This window comes from Festucalex cinctus, chromosome 10, assembly GCF_051991245.1.
Source record: "Festucalex cinctus isolate MCC-2025b chromosome 10, RoL_Fcin_1.0, whole genome shotgun sequence".
Lineage (NCBI taxonomy): Eukaryota > Metazoa > Chordata > Actinopteri > Syngnathiformes > Syngnathidae > Festucalex > Festucalex cinctus.
The window spans coordinates 17,634,279-17,654,270 of NC_135420.1; the positions used below are offsets into that span (position 1 = coordinate 17,634,279).

General features: G+C 39.6%; 1 protein-coding gene across 5 annotated transcripts in view; it reads left to right on the forward strand.

The window, feature by feature from the left end:
* osbpl9 (oxysterol binding protein-like 9) overlaps positions 1-19,990 on the forward strand; it is a 29,433-nt gene extending 9,443 nt beyond the window's left edge. For 2 of the 5 annotated variants that reach the window (XM_077533902.1, XM_077533905.1), the window contains exons 4-24: positions 674-750; positions 7,091-7,186; positions 7,992-8,039; positions 8,468-8,497; positions 8,587-8,637; positions 8,970-9,008; positions 12,258-12,351; positions 13,000-13,104; positions 13,209-13,368; positions 13,446-13,558; positions 13,630-13,748; positions 13,869-13,954; positions 14,920-15,100; positions 15,174-15,282; positions 16,298-16,408; positions 16,482-16,545; positions 16,613-16,753; positions 16,833-16,911; positions 17,385-17,476; positions 17,582-17,717; positions 18,832-19,990. In XM_077533902.1, coding sequence (XP_077390028.1) covers positions 674-750; positions 7,091-7,186; positions 7,992-8,039; positions 8,468-8,497; positions 8,587-8,637; positions 8,970-9,008; positions 12,258-12,351; positions 13,000-13,104; positions 13,209-13,368; positions 13,446-13,558; positions 13,630-13,748; positions 13,869-13,954; positions 14,920-15,100; positions 15,174-15,282; positions 16,298-16,408; positions 16,482-16,545; positions 16,613-16,753; positions 16,833-16,911; positions 17,385-17,476; positions 17,582-17,717; positions 18,832-18,906 — 2,006 coding nt within the window. In that variant the 3' untranslated portion in view covers positions 18,907-19,990. Of the gene's footprint in view, positions 1-673; positions 751-2,555; positions 2,923-6,044; positions 6,168-7,090; positions 7,187-7,991; positions 8,040-8,467; positions 8,498-8,586; positions 8,638-8,969; positions 9,009-12,257; positions 12,352-12,999; positions 13,105-13,208; positions 13,369-13,445; positions 13,559-13,629; positions 13,749-13,868; positions 13,955-14,919; positions 15,101-15,173; positions 15,283-16,297; positions 16,409-16,481; positions 16,546-16,612; positions 16,754-16,832; positions 16,912-17,384; positions 17,477-17,581; positions 17,718-18,831 lie in introns of those variants that run through there. The other 3 variants (XM_077533906.1, XM_077533907.1, XM_077533904.1) reach the window with 3 other exon arrangements.
* The last annotated feature ends 2 nt before the right edge of the window (positions 19,991-19,992 follow it).

A 19,992-nucleotide genomic window follows, 5' to 3' on the forward strand; every position in this document is an offset into this window, starting at 1 on the left:
ATTTTCTAATGGACTGTTTTCTTTGTGAAAAATAAAATAAAAATAGCAAAGCATTATTATTCTTGATTTAAATATGAAATTGTGATTATTTACTTGGACTCTGGATCATTAAAAATTTCATTTAGTGATTCCACGTGCTTGATTCATTCCTTAATTCTCAGAGAGGCCAAGTGACAGTGAGACAGCACAAATTTAAGAAGGTCAATTCTGTGTGAAATTCCTCTTTCCTGTTCTAAATATAACTACAAACTGAATTAAAATTGAAAAAGTCACATTAAAGCACTTGATAATGTTATGTGACCTCTTTTAAGATCAGTCATCTAATGAATTTAAACTAATGTGTTAAGCACTGTCACATGTTATGCCCGTGTTATGTTTTGGGTCACTGTTCAATGTCATTCTGTTTGAGGGTGTTGCTGTGTGCGTGTGCAATGAGAGTGCAGCTTCGTCATGCTCTAGTTCAGCCAAATGTAAACATTTTAGACATGTGACATCAGCGCTGATTGTCTTGTCTGCAGAATTAGTGCGGAGATTTATTTTTTTTGTTTTTAATTTTCGCTTGCCTTATCACCAACTGCAGTTTTCAATGTCCAAGTGTGTAATGTCTGCTGATCAAGTACGTCTATGTCATAAATATGGCTCACTGGGTGTGTTTGTATGCTTGTGCCCTCAGCCAGAGATGCAGACGAGCGAGAGAAGTGGATCCACGCCTTAGAGGGAACGATCCTGCGGCACACCCACCAACTCCGGGTAGGAAGCCATGCATGTGTTTGTATAAACATTGTGTGTGTGTGTGTGTGTGTGTGTGTGTGTGTGTGTGTGTGTGTGTGTGTGTGTGTGTGTGTGTGTGTGTGTGTGTGTGTGTGTGTGTGTATTTAATACTTTCATTTTAGCTGTGGGACTTCTTGTCTTAATGCCTGTGAATGCAAATTCCTTATTTGTCCGTGTTTGCATTTTGAAATTTACTGCTGGGACAACGTACATTCCTGTACTTATTTCGAAAGTGGTCTTTTCAACTACAACGATGTGCTGCTGTGGCATTTGACAATTTAAGAGGTTCTGGGAGGATCACAGTCTGTATGGATATGATGTCATTTGTAAGACAGATTTATATATATATATGTATATGTATATACTTGATTTTTTTTTTTCCTTGCTTCAATGAGGACCACATACTGTTCTGACAGCTAATGGATAACGCGATGAACTGTCTTCACAGTTGCAGAAGATAGTTAATAGGTGCAACATCGTTCACATTTTGGTGAATATTCATTTATAAATCTTTTCAGAAGAGACTTTGAATGATCAGTGTTAGCACTCTATCAAAACATAGAGGTGAACAGTAAATTTATTTTAAAGAAGTTGGCCTATTTTTTACATATTTATGACAGTTCAGGATGTTAAAAAGTAAAAACGTTAAAACATATCATGTGAACTCATCTTCTGCAGCTTTGTTTGCATAGTGAACCCCACAATATTGCGGTTCATTTTTCACACCTCTGCTATAGAGCACATTTTTAAGCGATCGGTTTTTTGTTGTTGTTGGGTTTTGCAATAAATGTTCCACTACCATGTTTTAAAAACATTTTAAAGTTAGCATATAATATCAATAACTTAAAGTATTCCCTTGGTAGTATTGTAGTGGAGTTATAATCTTATTACTAGTACTGTTAAAGATATTAATTTCCACTCTCTCCCTCGCATATTTGTCCAAGAAGAAAAGCCTGCTTGCTGTCACTCCAATTGAGCTTTACTCTAATATGGGCAGGACACATAAATCAAACAGCGCACAATAGAACGATCAACCATTAATGAAAGTCTGCTAGCGTAATGCTAACGTATAATGTCAAACACCATAGATGGGTTATTATAGGCTATCATAGAAGTTAGTGGTTATTATAACACCTGAAATAATAAACACAGCAAAATGCAAAGATACAACAAAACATTACGCATGTTAAACTGTAGCAAAGGTGAGATTATTTCTGCTTATATGACGGAACATCTTCCAGTTGGGCAAAGGTGAGCCACCTCAGATTTGCTACACTTGATCATTTGAATACGTGAAAAAAGTATTATTTGTGGGAGAAAGAGGACAAGCAGTAAGGAATACTTTAAGTGTGGTTTAATAAGTTTTCAACACGTGGGAGGATTTTTATGAAGGGTCTCTTTTGTGATCCAGTTTTTAAAATTTCTCCTTTTGAAAAGCAAATTGCATTGTTGTTTTTTTCCCGATTATATCAATATTGAAGAGCGTAAATATTAACGTCTCCTTTTTGTTTATTTTTACTTAATTTGCTCACTTCCACCACCACCCCCTTGAGGCAAATCCTTCTGGTGAGCTAAAAGCATTGCTTAGTACACACACTCACGCACACATTCAGACTTAACACGCCGCTGTCATCGCACCACGTGACCCACCCTTTCCCAATCCGAGCGCCGCTTGCTGCCTCAACCAAACATCTGCCCCCGGCTGCCTCAGCCAATGGGAGCAGCCGTTTGTGACGCTCGCCCCTGTCAGCGTTTGCTGCTGCTTGGTGTGTTTTCTCCACTGCCTACGTGAGAGGAAGTGTGCCTTTCCTGCCAGGGGAGGGTCCTGGATTAACTCGGCTGTTTGTGTCATACTAAACGCCCTGCTGATCGAAGATAAGACAGGATCAACTGCGGCTAACTCGCTGTGAAGGTTGCTGCGGTGATTATTGCGGTGGAGCGCAATAGTAGCGTTTGTTGTTCCTTTAAGAAAGAGGAGGAGGAGGCAAGAGTGAGGAAGAACGCTAACTTGGACCAGAGCTGCGTGCCTTGTTTGAAGAAATGACGGAGCACAACATGAGGCAGAGGAAAGATCCTGTGTCAGGATTAAATGCCCTGATGGACAAGATGTGCGTAGTTTAGTTCAGCATGTCTATTGGAGGGCGCCACCCTGTAAGTAAAGCACACAAACGCGCCACTGCATCACAGCAACAACTTAAACGGCTGCAGTGCGGTGTTGGGGCAAACGGCGTGGAAAGACAAATACAGAAGGGGGAGGGTGTGAGAGCAGCGTTGTTTGTCAAGTCTGGTGTTGTGAGGGTTTGACTGTTTTTGCGGGATGCCTGCTAAGCTCCTTTTAATATATTCCCGCTATATGTGGCACCGGCACTCAGATGTGACGGCCTTCTGTGGGAGTGCAGGGGCACATTGGTGAGGGCGGTATCTTAAGAAACTGTGAAGATGTGAGCATGTGGCGTGTCTGCAAAATCTTGTTTACAGTGTAAAGCAGCACCTTTGTAGTTGTGTTGAGTTGTGAGCAAAAATGTGAATTACCAGGGGGAGATGGTGGTGGGCAAACTTCACAACATGCAGATAGTGAACATTTTTTTTGTGTGTATTTATTTTTTTGTCATTCAAGTTTAGTCATACTAAGCATATAACAAAAAAAATATGCTGTGTACCAAAGCACGGAACTTACTTGACTCATTTAGCCATTTTCAGCAGTAAGAAGTTAATATTTTGTCGATACCAATTTTGATAACTTAATTATTTTTCATGTACGATTAATACCTTGAACTCGTTCACTCCTAGCCATTTTCGCAGAGGCAATCCCATTCGCTCCCGGCTGTTTTACTGGATTTTGCAAGGCCCACAGAATATTGTTATATTGCTATAAAAAAACATGGAACCTATCAAAACAAAGATTAAAGTATCTTCTTTCATCAGGAAAAAATGTTTATTTCTATCTGTTTCCGTTTTGCAGAAATTAGCATTAGAGTATAGCTAAGTTTAATCAATTTTCTCAAATCTATTTAGAATTGTGAGTAATTGAGCTTTTTTTCAACATGGCCCTGGTTGATCTCCTTTGCTCTGCTGCCACCTGCTGGCTGTTTGTGTAATAACTACCATTTCTGCAACCATTCTTTGCAGTTGAGAGGCTGCATCAAAGCCTTCTGTATGCTCTAGCATAAATAAAAAAATAAATAAATGTATAAATACATCTTTGGGACACTTAAAACATAAAAAAAAAAAAAAAAACGTACTGGTATTTATACATTTTTGGGAGCAAATGAGTTAGGCATTTTGCCACTTGCTGTCAACTGAAAATTACATCGCATGTGCTTAGGTCTCAGGTAATGACCAATCATGGCTCAGTTTAACGTCACTTGACCAAACTTGGAAATCAGGAGAGCCGTGATTGTTTGTTACCCGAGCTCTGAGCACCTGTGATGTCATTTTCAGTTTACTTTTAATTGCTGAAAATGGCTAAATTAGTCAAGTATACCTTTTTAATGCGAACGCACAATGCAAAATAGCATAGATGGGCTAGCAAAACAGTTTTTTGTTTTTGTTTTTTGCCTCTGAGTCCAAGTCTTTTTTTTTTCTTTCTTTTTTTTATTTTAAGTACATGCTAATAGTACAAAGTCCTAATCTGATAATGTGCAACACTTGTACAAAACTGTGTTTGATGCAGTTAATCGCCTAAATTGACCCCAATAGTGTTTGTTTACTTTGATTTCTGTTCAGGCTCCCACATAGCCACCTATATCCTCCCGTCATGAGTCATGACAGTGAAAGCACCTTTGCCCCTTTGAGGAAGTTTCGCCGCAGGCTTGATGGAAGCTGAGCAAACTCAGACTTTGTTCCCTATAAAAGAGTGCACTTTTTACTTTAAAATTAGATTACAGGGCGGCGTTTGGCTGCTCATGGCTTTTCTTCACATCCCCATGAGATGCACTTTAGCCGGAGGAAAAAGCCCTGCAGGTCTACGAAACATCAGCACAGGGCGACGGAACAAAATCAGAGCAAGCGTCACGGCCGTTAAGGTTTGATTACATGATTGGATTCCATGTGAGTTATGCCGTGCAAAGTGCGGTTGGCTGCTCAGCAGACTCAAAACATCTGCTGTTATTTTTTATTTTCTGCGGAACAGTCAGCCTTGCCGTTAATATATTTTCCTCTGTTGTTTGAGTTATTGTTTTCTTCCCTTTCGTATTTTTTTAGGGAAGTCTCGTCTGTGCACATTAATCTGCACTTTTTCCTGTTTTCGTATCAGCTGAGTTGTTGTGGCTACTGTGGAGCTTCCAAAGACTATCACAATTTGTTTTGTGCTATTGGTTGACCCATAAGTTGTTGTAATTAAAAAAATAAATAAATACGAATGAGAAGTGAATGTATTTGTTCCAGTTGAAAGTGTCACCCTAAAGGGAACATTATACTAAAACCAAAATAAAATTACTCACATTTTGATTATGTCCTTGATGGAGAGGGAATACTTTTGTTGGCGTGCTTTTCTGGTTATTTTCATGCTAGTCATTAAGCAGCCAGGCACTTAGTAAATTCCCATTTCTGGCTCAATGGTTATCATCACACTTTTCCCCTTCAGTTGCTCAATTAACATCTTGCGTGACGCCCTGCACAATGACAAATTACCGTATTTTTTGGACTACAAGTGGCATTTTTTTTCATAGCTTTGCTGGCCCTACAAGATATACTCAAGTGTGACTTGTAAATATTAAAATTAGAGCTTCGACTGGCACCCAAAATCCTTGCTCCCTAATCATGTTGACTTTTTTTTTTTTTTTTCCCCATTACCACCACCTTCTTTCCATCGGCATGAACGCACCAAAAGTCTTTGCCAAAGTACACGCTAAAAATAGAGTTGTTGAACCAATTTAAGATTTCAAATTGAATTGTTGACAAACTTTAAAAAAAATTGCTTCAATGGTTCAATCCAAAATTACTCTAATACAAAGTATTGAGTTTAATAAACTCATAATTAATTGGACTAACTTAATTAAATTGTGTGTGATCAATTGAAGCGTTTATTTATTTATTTATTTATTATTATCATTCTTTTTAAGTTGGTCAGCAATTCAATTTGTAATCTTAAATTGGTTCAAAAATTCTCTTTTTAGAGCGCAGTCATGCATTACCACTGGTGGCCACCTTATTTGTGTCATGCAAAAGGTGGTGGCAGTAATGCACCAAAAGTACATGCTAAAAAACAAAGTAGAAGAAGAAATGGAAGCAGAAGAACAAGAACTGTAGTCATGGCAACTGTTGTGTGGCGTAACTCTGCTCCCGCCATTAGCATGCACAACAATAATTTACTAGTTACAGCACTAAAAGATGCAATAACGTAACCGAGCGGGATTATACGTTTGGCTGCAATGCGACACAGAAGTCTAGTTACGGTAAGACATTTTAAACTAAAAAGAAGCGCAAGTTTGGTCCAACCAGAACTCTCTTGTTGCTGTTATCATGAGGTGCGGTGGGAAATTCACTCTGCCCCAACACCATTCTAAGCGTGTGTGTGTTCGAAGAAGCAGAGCACTCCCTTCAATTAGTTTGCAAATGCAGCTGATGTTATAAAGGTAATCAGCAGCTCGTGCTTGAACTGTTTCTTTTCCTTGTACTGCCTGACATACTTGGAGTGAAGCAGTGCACAAAATTGTACCGTGCAGTATTTCCGAACTCACAAAAAATACGGTAACTCCTTTTGGATTTTCCGGCATATTTTCCCAGAATGTTTTGGTTGTATTGTGAATTTCTATCGCTTTGGCATTGGTCTTCAGAGGTTCCCCTCTACTTGGAGGAAGGCCAGATAGATGCCCCAGTACATCCTCTCTGCCATTAGTCTAGTAATGACCTTATAATGGCCATTATGTAATTAAATTGTCCCTAACTGGATTGCTCTGTGCCTGGATTAAGTCTGTTTTTAATCAACCAACAATTATGTGCAGCAGCGATTTGCGCGCGCTCACTTATCAGCTCTGCTGTCTTGGTTGGCTTGATTCGGTTTATGGAAACCTAAGTGCAGACAGACCTGCTGGCCTGTTGTATAGGTAAGGTTATAAACAGTAGTGCTCATATGAAGACCAGTGCAGTGTGTTGCGGGAAGATTTTCCTGAACTTTTGATCTTTCTGTATGCCACGATAGGTATTTACAAAGAATACATGCCCAGGACATGATACACAATGTGTACATTATTCTTACTGTCTGTTATAATTTTACTGTGCAATACCAAGTACAAATGCAGCATCATTGTTTATCCTTTGGCTGGGCTGCACTATTAATCTTCTGCACTTTTTTTTAACTTCCTTTTTCTAATCACAGGAGGCAGAGACAGGATTTGTACCGAGTGTCCAAGACTTCGACAGAAAACTTGCAGAAGCTGATGCCTATCTCCAGATTCTGATTGACCAGTTGAAGGTAGGACAGCAGATACCCTCTTGGAACACACATAGCTGACCTCACTTACATGCAGCATATCACACTTGACTGTTGTTTACACAGTATGAGCTGTGTTAAGTCATTAACAAACATTTCATCATACAATTACACCATATAATAACTGAAAAGAAAAGGGCTGGCGGAAAGAAGCTGAAGCTTATGAATTCCCGCCCCCATAATATACTAGGACGCAGAAAAGTCAAGCAAACTATTAGTTAAAAGCCAACAGGGATAATAAATTTCAGTCAGTTCATCATTCCGATGAGTTAGTTAATCCAGTTGATTGAGTTCGATTTGCCCTTTTATTTTGAAGCCATGATATTTGACAGAAAGTATTTTGCTTATGTTACCAGTGTGAAAGCTCGCTTTGAATGTGAAAGTAATTCACCTAACATTTGAATATTCTTTGCACAAGCCCTGTCATGTCTGCTGCTACAGTATTTGCAAAAAAATACACAATAAATAAATCAAAACCCACGTGAGAGAGTTAATACATTGATACATGCTCACCTGATGTCTGTGTTCTGATGTTATTCATAACAGCGGCTCAAACGACAGTTTTCTGCACGACAATCTCGATCAAGATAAGGTTGTTTGCGTTTTACAGGGTTCAAAGTCTGCAATAGTAAAGGCATTGAAAATGAAAATATATCTCTGTATCTGAAGCAGTATTAGCACAATCTTCAAGACCGCCCTGTCCTGCACCGTATGCTGCTGCGTGACCACCAAATGCATCCAGTCACTTGTCAGTCTTTTCTCATTGCGATTTGTGTCATTCAAACAGCTGTTTGATGAGAAGATCAAGGACTGCAAAGAGGATGAATCTCGCAGGGTGAGTACCAGCAATGCAGGCTTGCCTCAGCTGGCTAGGCCATCAGAAGCCTGGCCAAAATCGCTGAAAGCAATCTGACCCGCAATAAATCAAAAAGAGATGTTGGTTTTTCATATCAAAAATATTCTTTTACGAAATCCAAAGCAGCAAACTCTCACAGTAGAGTTTGCCCACTGTTCACTTCGACACAATCTATCCCTCAAACAAATACTTTTTGTTTGATTAATTAAAGCCTGTTATCACTAGAATTGCTAGCTATGTGCAAGATTCAGCAGCTGTCAGCGTAACACATCGACAGTCAACATCCTCCCCCGTGACTCCCAAGGTCACAAGAGATAATGTCCATTTTACTGTCAGCAAATGTGAATTCTTTTTTTTTTTCTTTACTGTATTTTGTTGGATTTAACAGCATTCTCGTTGTCTTTCAGAAAATTGAAAATTTGAAGGAGACTACTTGTGTAAGTCCAAACTTAACACACTTTCCTTCCTGCATTTCAGTTCCTGCTTACTTATTTCCTTGCTCTGCTGGCTTTTTTCCCCCCCTCAGAGTATGGTAGAGTCCATCAAGCACTGCATTGTTCTGCTGCAAATTGCCAAGGTAAGAGTGATGTCTTTGCTCGCGTGGTTTTTGTGTTGCTGCTTGGGTGTGACAATCCCCTGTAATCATCGTGACCACAATTGTGTATTTCTGGGGTAGTTCCCAGCTTAGGTTGCTGCTTGGGTCAGCGGTCAGTGAGGATGTAACCCAGTAATCATTTCATCGCGTCTACTTTTTAAAATAAAAAATAAAAAGTCAAGATAAACTCAAATGGTTCCATCTAAAAATCTGTACATTTTGTGATGTGATGAAAGGATTCCTACATGTGGCAAGTTGCTAAATGACATGACATCTACATCAGTAGTCTAACATTGTCTTTTTAAAATTTTAAGGACCAAAGTAACGAACAGCAACACGCAAACGGACTTATAGTAAGTTTTGACATTCTCTGTCCATGACAAGGATTGAAATCAAACCAACTGCTAACTTTCCCTTTTTCCACTCAATTCACCACACAAGTGGATACAATGGAGTCTCTTACTGCATGCAATCATTATGGAGATTTGTTTCAATCTCAGTCGCTTTCCTCACATCTGCCACTATTTCCTCTTGAGCTTTAAAAAACAAATCCTGATTTCATCTGTGATTTATTACTACTCTTGGTTGGGAACTATTCTCTATCGTCTCTATTGGGGGAAAAAAATGTGCATTGTGTATGTTCATGATGTGTTTGCATGCATTGTGTGCGGAAGCCAGTATGAGAATGCTGCACTGCATTGGAGTCAACAAATGCACCATTGATTTTTATCCTGCACACACTGCCTGGCTTATTGACCCATCCGGCGCTATTAGCTAGGTGGCCATCCGTCCAGCACTTTAGTGCCTCTGCAGGTGTCATCCACACTTGGTGTATTATGTAATTATCATTTTTGTTAACTCACACATTATCAGTGAGGTAAAAACTTGAATGTCTGTGATTTGAAGAAGCAGCTAAAATACTTTTCAAATAAAACTTGTGTGATCCTCCTGGAGCACAACCAAAAAAAACTTGTTACTAAGCATTTGCGGCTTGCAACAACATGGTCACGTGCACTTAAAAATCGCTGAGTGTACTTGGTGTGCTGCACAATAAGATGCTGGAGTCCCAGAAGGGCTGACAGTCCACAGGCCTGCATTGCTCTTATAGCTGCACTTAATCTCCAAGAGATTATGTACAGTACAGTATTACTGATAAATAGCAGTGTGTTCTTTCTCAAAATGTAGATGGGCATGTTTTATATATAGTTTTTTTTTAATATGTTTATGGCTTTAAAATCATTTCTACGTCTGTGACATCTGCCTGCACGCTTCTAATGCGCACGTGGTCGATTGTATTTCTTACACAGTATATTTAAAGGGAAAGTCATGTTTTCTTTTTCTTTATGTTGCAAGTGTCCCCACTAGTCTAAGCACTGCATTGTGATTAAAAGGATACTTGACTCATTGAGACATTTTCCGCAGTAAAAAGTTATTTTGTCCAAAATGAATTTGATAACTTTATTTTTCATTTACAATTAATACATTTAACTCATTCACTGCCTTTGACAAGTATACTTGTCAATTGTATTTTTTAGAGCGGTGCTAAATGGGGGCGAATCTGAGCATGCTCCACTGTAAATATCAAACTTGGAAACAACTTTACTGATGCCCAACCACCGGTAGATGACATCATTGCCCCATTTTATAGGAAATAAACACAGTTTCAGAGTCCATGGGAGAAATGGCTGTATTTTGGCAAACCTACATTTTTCTGCTGTCAATTATAAAAGAACGGGACGGGACAAAAAGTAGGGAGTCTATTCTGTTATTTGGTAGATTCGGTTTATATATAATTATTGAATGTAATATCACGTGAGTATTGGAAATGTAAAAATTTTCTATAATGACTGGCAGTGAATGAGTTAAAAACTAATTTTTCCACTTGCTGTCGCCTAAAGATGACATCACCTGTCCTGACGAAGTAGGTAATGACTAATCATGGCTCAGTTTGTTGACCAAATCCAGAGACCAGGTGAGCCATGATTGGCCGTTACCCCAGCACAGGTGATGTCATCTTCAGTTGACAGCAAGTGGGAAATTTTTGTTTTTTAAAGGCATTAATTGGACATAAAAAATAATGAAGTTATTAAATTATTTCTGAACAAAATATTTACTTTTTACTGCTGAAAATGTCTCAATGAGTCAAGTATTTGTGGAATATGAGTGAGGCATCAAAATTTACCCGTTTCTAATCTCAGGGGACGGCCATTTTGCCATATGCTGTTATGATGACTGAAAATGGCATCAAGTTGCTCAGGTAACAGCCAATCACATCTCAGCTTCAGAAAACGAGTGAGCTGTGATTGGTCGTTACCTTGATCCCGGAGCGACTGTGATGCCATTTTATGTTGACAGCAAGTGTTAAAATGGCTGACACGTGAAATCATGAAATGGGTGGATTTTGCTGCTTAATTCATATTCCACAAACGCAATATTCGACTGGTGGAACTACATAGAATATATTATTGTAAACAACGTTTTTGGGTTGACTTCCGCTTTAAAAGACTGGAAATACCAGCAAGATTTTTTTGTTGATTTTGTAAGTGTTTTAATGTTTATCTTTAACAACCCTCCTTCTGCGTTTATATTACTTTCCCATTCGATGTTAGAAACCAGCCTGCGCTGTCTGGCCAGCCACTTTGCTCGCGTCTCCTCTCCTAAGTCCTGCTTTGTGGTGCCAACATGGCAGACCATTTCTCTGTAATTGCCCATTATTAGTTGTCATGGCCTCACTTTTATAGAGGCATTACACAACAGGAAGGTGATGGGAGCAGACAGAATTGTTTCGACCTCGCCATCACAGCTTTTATTGACCCTGCATAGTCTGAGCTTTACATGTAACATCCTACTTTTTATTGGCTTTTTAGCCGGTGCTATATTCTCTATTGACATCTTGACGTCAAATTACATTGCAGTATAGTGGACCCATGATATTCTCATGTATAATTGACACTCATTATAAATGCATTGGAGGAAAACAAAAATTCTTAAATGCTGATACACCAAGTTTTGAGGGCTAAGACCTTTTCAGTGCTCATGTCATCTTCGAAATAACATCCCTATTGATGGTGGTACAGCGCAAGAGAGACGATGCCGCAGCTGGTTCTCACCACAGGGATGTCAACGTGTCACCGATTTTTAGGCTTCCGTCAATTAACTGTTTTAATTCGGGAGGTTGTTCAGAGTTCAAAAGGCACTGTCAATTATTGCTCTGCTTCTGCTGTTTGCCCATTGATCAGATTCATGAAATCGGTTCATGTCTGTCATTCCGGGAAGTAGAGCGAAAGGAAATTGATCCGCCCTTGCAGGGGAGGGGAGTCATGTTTTATTTCATGCCTTTTGTTGCTACTTGGATCTACCGTTAGGCTGGCTTCCTAGTCAATACAGCAGCATTTGGAGCCCGGTTGTGGGTGAAAAATATTGTTTGAGGTGGTTATAAATATAATATCGACCAGTTACGAGTACACCAGGATATGTGGTGTATTGACCCTCTATATGTTCATGAACATTTTGAGTAAAAGCGGCACCATTAGTGATTGTTGCTGATGTCAAGACACATGTCCATACTTAATGACATTGATGGCCAGTCTATTTCCCCTTAGAGCACCATCAACCCCGTGGATGGGATCTACCAGCCGCCTCTGGACACTCCTGTAGCCAACACCACGATGCCAACACATACCACTCTCCCCACAGGTAGCTGCCGGACGTGCTTGTATATCCACCTTCTTCCCATTCCCATAAATCACCCAACATTGTGTCTCTGAAATCAGGGTGTAACTAACTCCAATGTTGATAGTCATATATTCTGAGATGAGACAACAACGCCCCCCTGTGGTCAGCTGTCTCTTTCCCACAACACAGATGTTATGGTTGGAACCAGCCCACTCTGTGCCTCATTGGAATATAAACTATTATATTGCATGGTCATTCACTAGTGAGTAATGAGTAAGATCAGATCATGGCAGCTGAAACGAGACCAAATGTGATCTTGATTGCTTGCGTTGGAGCTCAAACTCACACAAAATGGGATACCTATTTCAGTCAGATTTATATGACTGAATTGTCAGCTAATAAATGAAGTTCTTTCTTCTCATCTCGCTGGACGTCGCCTCTGAGATCTAAAAGTGATGTCTATTTTGGTCAGATGAATGTGGCCAGACTTAAATATGCTGTGAATCTCCAAGTAGGCCGTTCTAATTTCAGTCTCCTAATAGACTGCGATGCCTTTATTTATGACCAAGTCATTCCACATCATATCACAGCCTCTTGAAAGCTATAATGTGTACTTTCTTCTTCCTCTCTATTTTTTATTTTTTTTATATATATTTTTTGGCGCCAAAGATACTTCTCAGGTGTGTAAATCGGACCAACGACCTTCGACCTTACCTGTTGGTCCTGTCGTCACGGTGATGGGCAGTTTGCAGACCCCAACTCCCAATAGCACAGGTGAAACGTCACGGAATATTTTTGTTTCCATAATTCAAAATGCATCCTCACTGATGTGGACTGCTTGCAGTAACATGCTAACGGTTAGCTCGCTCTTGTGTCAGGGAGTGGCCCGTCAGGCCCCAACAGCGGCGTCACCTCCCCATCTCTCATCCCCCTCCCCTCGCATCCAGTGCCGGACTTCTCGTACTCCTCCAGCGAGGATGAGTTCTACGACGCGGACGAGTTCTACCAGAGCACCACTTCCCCCAAACATTGCATGAAGTGGGTGACTGCTCCCGATTCAAGTCGTATCATCACCTGTTTGGTTTCTCCCAATGTTACCGTCCCGATGCTCTCAGTCCCTCAGGACCCCCGGCTGCCTCGCCTCTCAATGATGAAGAACCAACATTGAAAAGACCGGACACGACAGAATCACTCAACTCGACCATGTCAAACGGCACCACGGAACCAGGTAAAAAGCAAACAATCAGTTTTGAGTTTCTTATTTTTAGACTTCACTTTACAGACCGTGTCGTGCTTTAGATCCGTTTGACAGCCTCGACGACCGTGACGATGACGGCGAGGGCGAGTCGGTGGAGGAGCACAAAAGCGTCATCATGCATCTGCTCTCGCAAGTCCGTCTGGGAATGGATCTCACCAAGGTAGCAGCGCCGCTTCCTTTCCATGACAATCAGTGCTGTGAGCTTTTTTAACACACCACTAACATCGGCGGGCTGTTTGGGTTTGGCTCTGAGTTGGTTTGTTTCCATCCTAATCTCCAGGTGGTCCTGCCTACCTTCATCCTAGAAAGGAGATCTTTGTTAGAAATGTATGCTGACTTCTTTGCGCATCCAGACTTATTTGTAAGGTAACTGTCATTTGACTCTCCCATGTACAGTGCAGTTCAATTCAGTTCAGTGCGCAATTTAGATTTTGTGTCAGTCTTTGCGGAAATGCGGGATGTCATCAAATATTTTACGTCATTTCTCAAATTTTAAAGAGTTACATTTGCACCATTGAAAGCAGTTTCCAGGTGTCTTAGTAACAATTCAATACCCCAAGGATCAAGAATGATTCAAAATTTTATACACCATTTTTTCCTTTCTTGCTGAAATGTATATCTGTTTGAAATTGTGTGAATTTTGATAGATAAATCCTCTGTAACATGACATTACTCACATATTTCTATTTCAAATTATTAGGACAGTGTCAAAATTCTACAAACGTAAGACTCTGTAAAAGCAACAAAACAAAGATTTTGGGATGGATGGTAATTTAAAAAAAAAAGAAAAGAAATTAGGGATGTTTGATGCCACTTTTTTTCATACCGATACCAGTATGAGCACGCAACACTTGAGTACAGTAAGCACAAATACAAAGTACTAATACCACTTGTAGTTTGAGAAATGAGATCATTTTAAAGAAAGACCTATATATCCCAATCATACAATTTTTCCTTAAATTTTTCTAATGGCAATTTTCTATCTTCTCATTTCTACTTCCTGATTTTAAAATGGCCACAAGAGGGCGGTCTATACTGATATCAGCCGCAGTGGTACCTTGAAATGAGGCTGGTATCGGCCAGATACAGATACCTGGTATCCATACTTGCACAATCAAAAAAACAAAAAATTAGTTCATTGCTACCCAGTGGCTTTTTTGGGGGGTTTTTTTGTTTGTTTTTTTAGTTTAAAACCAATGTGAATTGTGAATTCTATATATAGACCGGCAATATCAATTGTGCCAACAGAGCTGAATTAAACTGAACTGCACCTCTTATTGTCAGTGATTTTATGTGCATGCAATGTGACGCAATCCTTTGATATCCTCCAGCATCGCAGAACAGCCGGACCCTCGCGAGCGCATGGTTCAAGTGGTCAAATGGTACCTCTCCGCCTTCCACGCGGGAAGGAAAGGCTCTGTTGCCAAGAAGCCTTACAACCCTATCCTGGGAGAGGTCTTCTTCTGTCACTGGGATCTGCCGTGCAAGACGGAGGAGCCCTCCACGCACGTGGTTAGCTCAGCCCCCTCCCTCTCTACTTGATGCTAATATACATTCGATATCATGCGCAATTTTCTGTTTCCAGTCATCCTCACCTGCTCCCGTGCAGGACACACTATCAGACGGTCCGGTTCCATGGTCTTCACCCAACAATGTGTCTTTTGTGGCGGAGCAGGTCTCGCATCACCCACCCAGTGAGTGATACATAGTCTTCTTCTATTTTCTTCTGCTGGAATAAAGTCGTCTTTCAAGAATATAAGGCATATGCCGTATTTATTTTGTATTTTATTTATTCTTGCTAGAATAAAGGCATCATTTCTAGACTTTAAAAAAATATTTTTAAAATTGACTTTCTTCTCTTGGTAAACTATCATTATATAATAACTTTATCTAAACTTAATATCGTATTATGACTTTATTTTGGGGAAAAAAAACTTTAGTTTTAATTCTCCTAAGTTTGACTTTTTACCGCAATACATCTTTGTTCTTATTAGGGATGTAACGATAATGTCAGTATTGTGACATCGCGATATTAAAACTGCCACAATATATTGTCGTCATGTCACAATATTGAAAGCAGCACAGCTGTTAAAAACATCAGGTTGATTTCCATTTGTGCAGTTCTAGCACCCTCTGGTGGCTAGTTTTTTAGTGTAGTTTATTTTCACAAGGCATGTTTTGGCCCTTCTATGTTTAAAATCCACGCTAATGGTCAGATGAAGGGGCACGACTTGTGAAACGAGTCAATATGTGGAGTAACTCAATTGCCTCAATAATAAGTGTTATTGGAGATTATAGCTTGTTTATATGCATTGATGTCATGTACAAAAGCGCAATGTTGTTGTTGTTGTTTTTTAAACACAATATTGTGACTTTTTTTTTTTTTTTTTTTTTTTTTTTTATCACCAACCTTCCCTTCCCACAATATTGTGATAATTCTCATATTGTGACCTTCATATCATGATATCGTATTGTGATGTTTGGATATCGTTACATCCCTAGTTCTTATAAGGATTGCAACATTTTTCATTGTTAAAAAAAACAACTTTATTTTCAACATTAACTCTTTCCCCGTTGCTAGACCAAATTCAAAGAAAATGGTTAGATTCTTCTTAGGTTTTCAGTTGTCTCACTTGTTGACATCTAAAACTTGCACAACTATTTTTTCCCCCACCCTAAATTTCCAATTTGTGTTTCCTCTTTTTGCAGTTTCTGCATTCTACGCAGAATGTTTAAGTAAGAAGATCCAATTCAATGCTCACATTTGGACCAAGTCCAAGTTCCTTGGCATGTCTATAGGCGTTTATAATATCGGGCAAGGTACAGTACACTTTTCACACACCCATACACCAAGTTAATGTTCATGTATGACTTGATGCCATTCTCCATTTAGGTTGCGTGTCATGTTTAGAGCACGATGAACATTACATCCTCAACTTCCCCAACGGATACGGCAGGTGCGCGCTTCACCGTCTCTCTCGCCCACGGACACACGCTTGACTGACTTGAGCCGTTTGTGCACAGGTCCATTTTGACCGTTCCGTGGGTGGAGCTGGGCGGGGAATGCAACATCTCCTGCTCCAAATCGGGCTACAGCGCCAACATCGTGTTCCACACCAAACCCTTCTACGGAGGCAAGAAGCACAGAATCACCGCAGAGATTTTGTAAGAAGAAAAATCGGCACTAACTTTGAAAGCCCCCTGGCAGTTTTGATAACATGTCTTTGTTGATTGTCTTTTGCAGTGCACCGAATGATAAGAAGTCTTTCTGCTCCATTGAAGGCGAATGGAACGGAGTGATGTATGCCAAGTGGGCCACAGGAGTGAGTTTTCCCTCAGGCTTTCACAAGACATATTTGTCAGAATAAATTTGCTGTCCCACCGCTGAGAGTCAAGTATTCACACTTATGCTAATGTTTGTAAATCATTCAGTGGACCCTTGAGGCTGCCAAAAAATCCATTATAGCATTTTTTCCTTAGAATTGCATGAAATTAATGGCAATTTTCTATTCTTGTAATTCTAATACCATAATTTCTAGTTCCTAAATGGCCACAAAAGGGCTTGCAAGTACCGACACTTTGAAATAAATTTGGATAGCAGCCTGGTATCGGTACTCGTCCATCCCTATTGTTTTATATGAGCTCTCTAAATGGCTGATTTTCGTCTATTGCGGGTGGGTCCAGACGGGATTCATTCTCTCAGTATTGGCACACAATGGCCTATTCTATTGTCGCTTAATATGCCCTATCTGAATCACAATCAAAAATGTATCCCTGAATATTGAATGTGTTGCAGGAGAACACGTCGTTCATTGACACGAAGAGGATGGGCATCATTAAAAAGAAAGTGAGGAAGCCGGAGGACCAGCTAACGTACGAGTCTCGAAGGTGAGACATTGGCGACCTTGTACGTCGCAGGACTCAGAAAGGGGTTGGAAAAAAAATAAAATAAAAAAAGCAAATGATGACTTTCCTCCCCGTCTCACCCGACAGACTTTGGAGAGACGTGACCCTAAACCTGAAGCTCAAAGACATCGACGCCGCAACGGAAGCCAAACATCAGCTGGAGGAGAAGCAGAGAGTGGAAGCCAGGGAGAGAAAGGAGAATGAGCAGCAGTGGGAGACCAGGGTGAGCCTCACGGACATTTTAACCTAGTTCAGGGGTCTGCAACCTGCAGCCCTTTAGTCCCTTTTCTGTGGCTCCCTGTGGATCTAAAAAAATAAAATAAAATAAAAAAAAAGGCATTTTTTTGTGCATATATATTTTTATTTATAGATAAAATATATTAAGGATTTAGATTAAACATGAATAATTACATATTAAAAATGTCTGCGTCCAAATTTAAGTTGTCAGAAAAAAAAAAAAACAGGTGAAAAAGTTTTTAAAAATGTCCAAAAAGTGACCATAAAATTTCCAAAAAAGAAGAGGAAAAGCAGAAAATTACCATAAAATGTCCATGAATTGCCAAAAATGTCCAAGAATTTATTTAAAAAGGCAGAAAAGTAAATGTTCAAAAAGTAACATATTACTAATTACTTTTACTATTGCTTAGTAAAATATTACTATTACTATAAAATATCTTGGGGAATTGCCAAAAAGTCAGAAATTTTATTTATTTATTTTAAAGGCAGAAAATAAAATATTAATTTTAAAAAAAACATATGATGTCCAAAAACTAAATAAGAAATCCCCAAAATGACCATAAATTGCCCCAAAAGGCAGAAAACTGATTTTAAATAAGTCTGAAAAGAAAATGTTCAAAAATTAACCACAACAATGTCCAAAAACAAAATAAATCCCTCAAATTACCATATACACAAAATTATCAAAAATGTCAAAATGCAGGAAAAGAAGTCCAAAAATAGCCATAAAAAAAAAAGGAAAACGAGATGCTGATAATTACATAAGATGTCCAAAAATACAGGAAAAGTTACAAAAACAAATCTAAAGAGGAAAGTTAGACAAAAATGAATGTGTACGTTTTGGATGCTGCTGTCATATTATTGTGTGGTGCAGCTCTAATTAGCTTGCCCAAGCTAGTCTAATGTACTGCGGGCCCAACCTCAGTACATTAGACTAACACTAACATCATTTCCTTCATCACAATCTTCAACTGTTTTGCGGTTCCAGACACTATTTTTGGTCATTTATTTGGCCTCTTCTGACAGAAAAGGTTGCTGACCCCTGACCTAGTTGAATTTAGCGACCGTCATCTGACTCCGTGTTGCTTCTCTGTGTGTAGCTATTCCACGAGGACGGCGAGTGCTGGGTGTACGACGAGCCACTACTAAAGAGACTGGCCTCTCCTCGACCGTGAGGAGCCAAACGTGTGCATCCCCTTCCCCCTCCCGGCCTGCTCGCACTACATGAACGCACACTGCAGAGTCTTCATAAGAACTCTTTAGCAAAGACCACTTGTTGTCTGAGGCTTGGACTGACTGAGCGCCGATGACGTCGTGTACGCTGCTTTGCATCCGACTGTATAACGATGGAAACGAATTATATGAAACAGAAAGCACCCAAGATGACCATTTGTTAACGCTTGACTCTTTAGCAGTGCGGCCCCAATTCTCAGCCAGGCCACTCCCTTCATCAAGGGTGCTGAAATGGAATAATAACCTTTTTGACATGTAAAACCGAGCTTGACATCTCAGGGAATCTGGTGAGCGAAGAAAGCAAGCCCCTCCAAGAGTCTGGCAGCCTTATGATGATGATGATGACGACGATGGTGGAACGGATGAACCTTAACTAGGCGGGGAAGACATTCTCTGCTTGCCTGCAACTAGTTAAAACTGTTGTTTATATATAAATATACATATATTCTTTTTTTATTTTTCTTTCTGGCAATAGTGTAAAATATTGAAAGCATCCAGTGGTCACGTTTGATATTCTGCTCTCATTTCAGGTTTGTTTTCGGCATTGTAGGATACAGTTGAGGTCCACAGAAGCCATAGCATCTGAACTCACTGATAGAAATCCACTTATGCAATTTAAAGGTTGTCGAAGTTGAAGGAACATAAAAATAATCCTATGAATGTGTTTCTATGTAACCTGAACAAATGATTGTGGCTTTTTGTTCGTCTCCTAGACCTCTGCCCATTTTTGGCAATGTTCTGTTCCGTATGCATCATCTTGCTTAAAGGTAGGAGGACGATGTAAACAAACAAAAAAACAGATGGGAATGTTGATGCTGTTCTGTTTGTTTTGGCAGTAGTGCTACCATACAATTCATTTAGTTTTTTTGTTTCCACCCAAATTGTAAACAACACTAAGGCATATTCTACTCCACCTCAAATTTTCTTTTCCCAAAAATGTTATTCATTCCTTTAGTTACAGGGACGTAGACGCTGGATCAAAATGCAATGGATGAGATACAATAATAAACAAATTCCACCTGAAAATG